Source organism: Myotis brandtii, unplaced genomic scaffold (assembly GCF_000412655.1).
Source record: "Myotis brandtii unplaced genomic scaffold, ASM41265v1 scaffold573, whole genome shotgun sequence".
Taxonomy (NCBI): Eukaryota; Metazoa; Chordata; class Mammalia; order Chiroptera; family Vespertilionidae; genus Myotis; species Myotis brandtii.
This window is the reverse complement of record NW_005370145.1, coordinates 1,374,138-1,383,570: the sequence shown is the minus strand read 5'-3', so window position 1 is coordinate 1,383,570 and position 9,433 is coordinate 1,374,138. Positions and strand designations below refer to the sequence as shown.

Sequence of the window (9,433 nt, the reverse complement as noted above, 5' to 3'; positions counted from 1 at the left end):
ATCATGCCAAAGATGATTCCATGAGTTGGAATGGATATTCCACAGAACTGCAGAGGAAGAAGTCCTCCGTCAGCCTGGGCCTTGGGGGGTACTGACCAAGTTGAGGATGTGGGGGAGGAAGAGAGCCAGGAGGTGGTTGTCAGCCGTGGCCTGCCTGAGACTTGTGCTTTGTTAAAAGGTTAGTGCTTGATCTCCTGGACTTCCTCCCTAGCTGGAGTGCCCTCTCTAAATCCGTTTCCTTTCATCTTTGGGATTCCTAATATTTAAAGAGAATTCCAGGTGTGAGCTCTTTGGGAGCCGGGGCAGTGCCTGTTTGTGCTCACTGTCGTTTCCTCAGCACTTGGCGCAAAGGTGGCCCCATCAGTACCTCCCTGAGGGAGGGGGCTGGTGGGTGCGTGGGGATTCCACGCCCACTTTCATGCGCAGCAGCTTTGCCCGCTGGGCCTCTCCTCCCCTACGGTGTGCATGCTCTTCCTGTGGACCAGGTGTTCTCTGTGCCCACAGCACAGGGATAGAGCCACTTCGCTGGCATCATTCTGGTGGGGAGTAAGCTCACTCACTTCCCCACATTCTCCCCTTGGCACATTCTCACCTGAAATGTGCGGTACTCTCCCGCACACGCGAAGTGTCCTTTGGTTGAGCTACGCAGCTGAACCAAGTATCAGGGGGTCTCCGTCTCTGCCTCTCCTTAGAGGGCCTCCTTCCCCCACAGCTAAACGTGGTCTTGAAGTTGTGTATCGTGTTTCTACAGCAAAACGTTTTTCTCCTCAATCTGTGTTTATGGATTTGAACCCCCGATAACAGGTTTGAAATGAAAATGTGAGGCTTTAGCATTTTCCATGATTTCTCGGAAGACAGTGATGACGGGGTTCCTAGGGATCCAAATTGTGATGGCCTCTGACATGCTACCATGCAGTGAGCATCTCTCTAAGAAACCACAAAGAACGTTCATACTGTTAGGAAAACGGCATTATGGGGGACTGAAGACTTTTGAGAATGAAGATGAGAGCCTGGGATAAAGAGGGGTTTCCAGAAGCATCGGGGACCAGTGCAGAAGAGAGAGGAGCAGAATCTCTAGAGACAAGATGAGGAGGCCATACAAGTTTGTGCTACCAAGCAAAGGACTGTTTTCCTCCAAATATAAGATACTTTGGAAGTCTGAACCTCTGAGATAGCTAGTCATGGAAGATGCAAGCACAGTAAACCAGCAGAGAGGGATGGCGACCTCAGAGCTGTGGGCAGGGTTCTCAGATTCACAGGGTCTGCGATAGGGCCTCTGAGTTTAGTTCTGAGCCTGGCTGTGCTGGAGGGACAGTGTGAGCTCCCCCGCGGGTCGTACCTGCAGCCTCCAGAGTAGGACCAGCTCAGTTTCTCTGATCACTCGCCGGTGCTGGGTGGCAGCTCACATCTGAAAGGTGCCACCAGAGAAAATGTGAGAAGTACATGAAGCAAATGTTAATTATCGATAGAGAAGTCCCTCGCTCCTTTCGGTCCTTCATAGAAGCAGGACTTGCAATACAGTAGCAGCAGTTGAGACAGAACCACCAAGGAGGGGCTGGTCACTGCTGTAGGAGGGCTTCCTCAGTGTCACACACTCTTTGGGGTCTTCCTTCATCTTCTGATGCCACAGAGTTCTTACCTGCCTCCTTGTCATTCGGGGGAAAGGCTTTACTTTAGCCGTGGTTCACACTAAGAAATGATGAAGTTCTGACTTCCAAAACTTTGAACCAGTCTTTCTTTTTTTTTTAATATATTTTTATTGATTTCAGAGAGGAAGGGAGAGGGAGAGAGAGAAACATTAATGATGAGAGAGAATCATTGGTCAGCTGCCTCCTGCACGCCCCCTCCTGGGTATCAAGCCAGCAACCCAGGCATGTGCCCTGACTGGGAATCGAACCGTGACCTCCTGGTTCATATGTCGATGATCAACCACTGAGCTACACCAGGCAAACCAGGAGTTCTACTTAGATTCAGGTAGCATGACTGATAAAATGATAATTGTGTAATCTCCTTGTAGATTATTATGTCCGTTGGTCATAAATCTATTTTTAGTGCCATTTTAGGAGCTGTGGTTTAGTGCTTTCACATGGTTTAGTGCTTATTTCAGTTGTCATCCCTTCAGTAGATGAAGGTTTCGTTGTTGCAGTGTGGTCTCCTCCTTCATGTTTTACCTGGAGTCTCAATAGGAGTTGGGAGCTCCAGGAGAAACAGCCTTGGGGACTGCAGCTGGAGTTCCTGAGGTCAAATGGGGACAGTGACACTTAGTTCTCAGGGCTCTTGTATCAGACGAGGCAACCTGAGCCTGCGCCTGGCACACGGGAAGTGCCCGAATGCCTGGCGTCTGGCACTGCACTTGCCGCTGCCTCCGCAGCTGCTGCAGTGGCTGGTGCGCCCTAGTGCTGGTGCTGTTGGAATGGTGCAAAACAGAAATCGATTAGCGTCTACTTCCTTGGCTAGTACTTAATGCAAGTCCACTTTTACTCATGGTGCCCCGAGGCCAAGCTGGTCAGCAGCCCTGCTCTGCTGCCCAGTGCGATGCGTTAAGCGCATGGGCCCTGCCCAGGGGAGACACAGAGAAGTGCGGTAGGAGCTCTGCAGGATGAATGGGCTTCCTGTTTACCCAGCACCGTGGTCAGCAAACTGCGCTCGCGAGCCACATGTGGCTCTTTGGCCCCTTGAGTGTGGCTCTTCCTAAGCCTTAGGAGTACCCTAATTAAGTTAAAAACAATGTGCCAACCTATATAGTTTAAGTTTAAAAAATTTGGCTCTCAAAAGAAATTTCAATCGTTGTACTGTTGATATTTGGCTCTGTTGACTAATGAGTTTGCCGACCACTGGCCCAGCAGCGTTGGCTTCTGTGGGAGTGGGAAGTACAGAGGAGGCAGGTAGAGGAGGCAAATTCAAGTTCAGCTTGCACTGGTGCTGGGAGAAGGAGCAGTGTTGTCATCCTCTGGACTTCCTGCAGTTTTCCTAAAAATTCCCAAATACTGTAAAATAACTGTTATGTAGCCACTGTAAATTTATTACTGGGGATATAACAAGTGGAGGTATATTATGAAGGTATACTAACTGATGTTAGGGATATTATGAAGGTATACTAATTGATGTTAGGATCGTTGCTGAGAAGTCATAGCAGTTACATATCTGTGTCTGAATTTGTTTTTAACTGTTAGTATCATTTCAGTGTACATCAGTGTGGAATTGTCTCAATTTGTTTAAATGAGCATTGAGAACATGCGCATGCCTAGCTCGAGGCATGTAACAGTGCCAGGTGCCCGAGGCCTTTTGCGGAAGTACCTGATAGGGTTCTAATTTATTACCACCTGGCTATTAAATTAACATTAAAATAAGTTTCTCCCCTTACTGTGGTTTTTAGCCGTATTAACTGCAGTGAGTTTCTAAAGCGCTGGCCTAAATAATTAAAATTAAATGTAGCGACACCAGTGTTTGGCCCATGCACAGACTGGAAGAACGTGAAAATCTCACGTGCCTCTCATCTCCTGAGGTTGTCCCCTAGAAGAAGGGCCGGTTAAGCGTTCTGGCACTAGACAGTGTCATTCTTTTATCATTAAAAAAATTATTCATGCAGTTTTATGAGATAGATGATTACAAATTGCATTTTTCTTCTCTTAAATAATAAATATGCCCTTACAGATGGCAGCTCTGTGGAGTTCATCTCACTTCTCACTGTCCAAGTAAGCTTTTAGAGTAATAAATTGTCTGTGAAAATACTCTGAAATCTTTTCAGGCTACTGAGCAGCCAGCTGGCAAATTACAGTGCCCACGCGCAGCCTGGCCAGGCTCTCCTGGCACCTCGGGGAGGAGAGTTTGTAGCAAGAGGATCAATGGAGACCAGAAACCTTGGGCTCTGCACGTGGAGGTTTTGTTTTAGTGGCTGTGAAGGTCTTAGAAGGAGCAGAGATGCTCATTTCAAGGAGCTGCTAGAATCTTGTCTTCCTCATTTTCTGCCTTTCTCTGATTCCTGCTATAACCATTTTCAACAAAAAAAATGTCTTTGTAAAATAGAGTTTTTTATAGGTCTTGATTGTTTAGTGAAATTGTATTTTATTAGTGTGGCCCAAGTCATTTAATGCAGTTCCCAAAGTGTCTCTCTTACAACATAAATTTGTTCATTGGTGGAAGCTAACTCTGATTTTAAATTTTTGAATTAAGGGAAAAAAAGAACTGAAAGTTTGAAGCATGCTGAATGTTTAGCTTTGGATTACCTTTATTAAAAATAAATTTGAGTCCTAGCCGGTTTGTTCAGTGGATAGAGCATCAGCCTGCGGACTGAAGGGTCCCAGGTTCAGTTCTGGTCAAGGGCACATGCCCAGGTTGCGGGCTTGATCCACAGTGGGGGGTGTGCAGGAGGCAGCAGAGCAATGATTCTTTCTCTTCATTGATGTTTCTGTCTCTCTCTCCCTCTCCCTGTCTCTCTGAAATCAATAAAAAAATATATTTAAAAAATAAATTAAATAAATTTGAAAACTAGTTCATTATGAGTGTTTGGGGTTGTTAGCTGAAATCAATAAAAAATATATTTAAAAAATAAATTAATTTGAAAACTAGTTCATTATGAGTGTTTGGGATTGTTATTGTCAAAGCGATTCCTGCTGGGGACAGCACTGTGACCGCTGTCACGCGTGTAAAGAGCAGCTCAGAGAACTGGGGGCCAGTGTGTGGAGTTCCCCACACAGTGAACACCGCGCCTCCTCTTTCCTTGTTTGAGGTGTTGTCTAAGCCGGTGGTCAGAGGGGTGCAGCGACAGCAGGAAAGGGCTCCCCGGGCCCTGCATGTGTTAGACACTGGACAGACGTCCCTGGGGAAGCCCAGCCCCGAGAGGAGATACACAGAGTAGAGGGAGGTGCCCCAGGGATCTGGCCGTGGGGAGTTGAAGCCTGGAGGAGGGAGGAGCCTAGTTAGTCTGGAGGCAGGTAGGATCCGGAGCCTGAGAAGCACCAGGTGAGGAACTGCCAGGCTGCAAGCAGGGGTCTGCAGTCCCTGCAGAGAGAGCAGGACGGAGACTCGAGGGCCTGCGTCTTTCAGAAAATGCACCCGGTCTGCACGGCTGGAGCTTCGGTGTGTGTGGGAAATGCCAGGGAGGCTCCCTCATTGAGCACCTGAGTGTTTCACAGGCGCCTGTAGGGCAGGTCACACCACAGAGGGGACGCTGAGGCTAGAGGAGTTGGGGGGCTGGGCTCCAGATCACGCTCGGGGTGGGCAGTGCTTCTGCCTCTTGGAGCGAAGTTCCCATCACTGTTACGCGACTCCTTGGACCATATCCTATAAGTGGTAGGAGAAAGTGGATCTTAAGTGGAGGGAAAGATAACTCATTTAGCTTTATCTTTCAGAACTTGTTAGTCATTACACACGGACAGAGGCATAGCAAGAACCTGTGTGGCAGGGGGAGAGGACACAGGGAGACTGGGGCCGAGGAAGGAACCAGGTAGGAGGTTGCAGAATCCAGGTGAGGGGTTAGAGCCCCCGCGAGGGCAGCGAAGAGGAGGGATGGATGGAGGATGTTTGAAAGTTTGGTGAGCAGCTGATGTGAGAGGAATGGAGTCTGACCCCTGGTTTCTGGCTTGAGTAAGTTGGTCACGTCTGTAGGAAACACAGGAGGGACAGGGTAGCAGTGGGGACAGAGAATGTGCTTGCATTTAGGATATTGATCTCTGCCCCTCCTACCACCCATTCTCCTCACCCAGCTCTTCCTCCCCAGCGCTGTGGGGCTTGCTCCCCTGCCCTCACCTCTTCTCACCCCCCTCAGATGGTCCATCCAGTCTCCTAACTGTAAACACTAAGTCAGCAATCCCAGATTTACCTCGCGGTCCAGACCTCTCTTAGCAGCAGCCTGGGATGTCCACTCAGCTTCTCATCTCCACCTTAATGTCCCACAGGCACCCCAACCTACACAGTTTGGACCCCATTTTCCTACCCACAAAGCCCACCTCTCCCCCATCTTCCCGATGGCAACACAAGCCACTCAGTTCTCAAGCCAAACTCCTAGGAGTTATTCCTGACGTGCCCCTTTCCCTTATTTTCTGTCAAGTTAATCATTAAAGTAAGTCACGTCTCCCACCAAAATAGGTCCTGAATTTTCCTCCTCTGTCCCTCTCATCTAAGTCTCACAAGTTCAAGCTGCTGTCATCTTTCTTAGAACCTGGACCCTACAGTGGCCCCTGTCTGGTCTCCCCGGCCTCCTCCCCACCATCTACACACAGTGGCCAAGGGAGGGTCCCTCATTCGGCTTCACTGGCACTAGCCTCTCGCACTTCTTCCTGCCCCTGGTCCTTAGCACATGCTGTTCCCCTCTCTAGAATATTCTCTCCACTGGCTCGTTCTTTCCCTCTTGGCAGTAAGTATAGTTTCTCCAGAGAGATCTCTAACCACCCATCTCTCTCACAGCATCTTGTTCTTTTTGTAAGTGCATTTCTCACTTTGTAGTTGTAAATGTTTTTTTATTTCATTTATTCACTAACATCCGTGCATCGAGCCTGTTATGCCAGACATCATGCTAGGGGCAAGGGTGCAACGTTGAGTAAAAGCACACATGACAGGCGCTTAGCGAGAATGTGGAAGGCAGAGGGGCCTCTGTGACTTCTGGGTGGAGAGGAGAATATAGGTGTTTGGCGACTGATGCTGGGAGTCGGGTATAGGTAATTGAAGTCACAAATGAGATCACCCGGGATGAGGCTATGGCTTGGGAAAAGCAGGTCAGACAGTGTGTGCCTGGACTTGCATCAGCCTTATCCTAGAAAGGCTTTCAGGGATGTTGAGTTTGGACCCCTTGTGAGTGCCCCAGTGTACGGGAAAGGCAGAGGAGAAGTCATCGGGGAGACTGGAGTAGCTAGAGAGGTCGATAGAGGTCAAGGAGAAGGTGGGGTTCATGAAAGGAGCCAGGAGTGACGAGAGGCTTTAGGATGCCGCTCTGTGGTCAACAGGAAAATACTAGTATATCAGGGTCAAGTAAAATAGATGTTGGACAGCCTGCTCTTAACACTTGACCGGTGGTTGCCTGAGTGTCAGGTGGGGGAAGGAGGGCAGGCTAGCAGCCAGGGCGCTGGGCAGCGGGAAATGAGTGGAGAGGATGCGGAGGGGCCCACGGATGAACTACTCTGGAAAGAAGCTTGGCTCTGAGGAGACAGAGAAGCGGGCAGGCGCAGGTTAGAGGAAGCTCATTGCTTCGTGGCACACGCAGGGGTGGGGTTTGGTGGGGTTTTTGCCGGAGCAAGTAAGAGGGACAGGTTGAAGGCCAGGGAAGAAAGGTGGTCTCCGAGGTGGATAGTAGGCAGAGTCCAGAGCACAAACAGGTAGCTTTGACCTGAACCCGAGTCTGGTGGCTTCGCTAGGAGAAATGGGACTATAGTGTGCAGGCTGGGCCTGGGAATCGATCCGACTTCAGCCCCCTTCTCCCCACTTCCATGTAAGACATGCGTGACTTGAAAAGTTGCCTTACCTCCTGGGTCATGGTTTTCTCTTCTGCACAAAGCTCATTGAGATCTTGAGGTCCCCACGTACCTTCTATTCTGGGGAACGGATGAAAGAAATGCAGGTGGCTGTTAAGATTGACAAGGGCATTAACAGGGCAATTAAATCGATATTTTGATTAAAATATTTCAGTAGTGTGTTTCATTCGTGTAACAGTTTTTTCAAATGAGAGCGTATTGTGCACCAAGTGTGGGTGGTGCCCTGTGTTGGACTTCTGTTTAGAATCCCATCATTAGAGGTGTTAGGTCTGTGTGGACAATGCGAACCCTCAGCTGAAGGATCTGAGAAGTGTAACCATCATTAAGCGTAGCTTAGGCGCTGATTCTTTTTAGGAGGCTCCTTCCAAATTTGTGTTCTTGCCCTTTAATAAGTTTATTCACGCTTTGAGGAGAGAGCTGAAGTTTACTCATTCCCACAAATCTGAACTAATGCAATCTCTCCCTGCAACTTGAATGACTTTTTTACTAAAATCCTAATGACTGATGAGAGATGGCTCTGGTCCCTAGTTCCTGAGCCATATTCGTTAAGTGGATTTGCTTTGTACAGTCTTACATTTTTACGTATATCTTTATAAGCCTTTCCTGTTTTGAGACTTGTCATAATATCCATTTGTGTATCAATAATGCCAGCCAATGATCTCTCATTTCCCAAGTAATTGTGTATGTAACAGGCAAATGTTATCAGGCAGTGAGTCCCTGAAAGTAGCGCAGCGGAAGGCATCTGCTGGTATGTGGTCTGAAGCTGTCAGAGCTACACTACCCGCCCTTGAAGTGTGTGGCTGTTGGTCCCACGGCTTGTGCAGTGTCTCCGTATGCTGACTGCCTCCCTAGATGGCATCTCTCCTCATCTGTCCACAAGCTTGTGCTGCTGCACTCACTGTGTCTCGCCTTCCCTGCTGGAGAGTGGGTTTGACTCGTTGTCCTCTTCCTCTTTATGTTCACCAGTGGATCGGATTGTGGGCCTGGATCAAGTCACTGGTATGACGGAGACAGCTTTTGGCTCTGCCTATAAAACCAAGAAGGGCATGTTTCGTACCGTCGGCCAGCTCTACAAAGAGTCTCTCACCAAGCTGATGGCGACTCTCCGCAACACCAACCCCAACTTCGTTCGCTGCATCATTCCAAACCACGAGAAGCGGGTATGTGTCCAGCACGTGCTGGGATCGGACACTGAACGAGGTCGGGGTAGAGCGGTTCAAAGATAACACTCTCCTTTGCTGGTCAGGCTGGGAAACTGGACCCGCACCTCGTGCTGGACCAGCTGCGCTGCAACGGTGTGCTGGAAGGCATCCGCATCTGCCGCCAGGGCTTCCCCAACCGGATCGTGTTCCAGGAGTTCCGGCAGAGGTATGGGCCGCGCGCTCACCTTTTCCACGTGCCTCGCAGCATGAGGTTGGGAGGCACCTGGAGAGATCGATTTCTTCACATGTAGGAAAGGCTAATCCTTATTACCTTCACTTTTGGTCAAGACTATTGAGGGCCTGCTTCATGGGGAGGTCGTGCTGTGACTGCTGTGGTGCTTCAAAAACTGCTGTCTGCAGGGTCAGCTGAGGCTTACAGTTGCTCATTTAAACAGTTCCATTTGGGGCTTGAACTTTTTTTGTTGTTTTTGTTAATTCTCATCTAACAGTATTTTTCCATTGATTTTTAGAGAGAGTGGAAGGAAGGAAAGGAGGGAGGAAGTGAAACATCAATGTGAGACACATCGATTGGTTGCCTCCCATACTCACCCCCACCAAGGCTGAGCGAACCTGCAATCCAGATATGTGCCCTTGACCTGGAATTAAAGCCCAGACACTTCAGTGCTCAGGCTGATGCTCTAACCATGGAGCAACACCTACCAATGCTAAACATAATTATTATTTTTTAATATATATTGTTTATTGATTTCAGATAGGAAGGGAGAGGGGGAGAGAGAGAAACATCAATGATGAGAGAGAATCATT

The 9,433-nt window shown here is 48.8% G+C and overlaps 1 protein-coding gene across 1 annotated transcript in view; it reads left to right on the top strand.

Annotated features, from left to right (window-relative positions):
• MYH10 (myosin, heavy chain 10, non-muscle) overlaps positions 1–9,433 on the top strand; it is a 145,718-nt gene that overhangs the window by 93,355 nt on the left and 42,930 nt on the right. The window contains exons 18-19 of the mRNA XM_014549811.1: positions 8,433–8,626; positions 8,713–8,879. Of these exons, the coding sequence (XP_014405297.1) occupies positions 8,433–8,626; positions 8,713–8,879 (361 nt within the window). The remainder of the gene's footprint in view (positions 1–8,432; positions 8,627–8,712; positions 8,880–9,433) is intronic.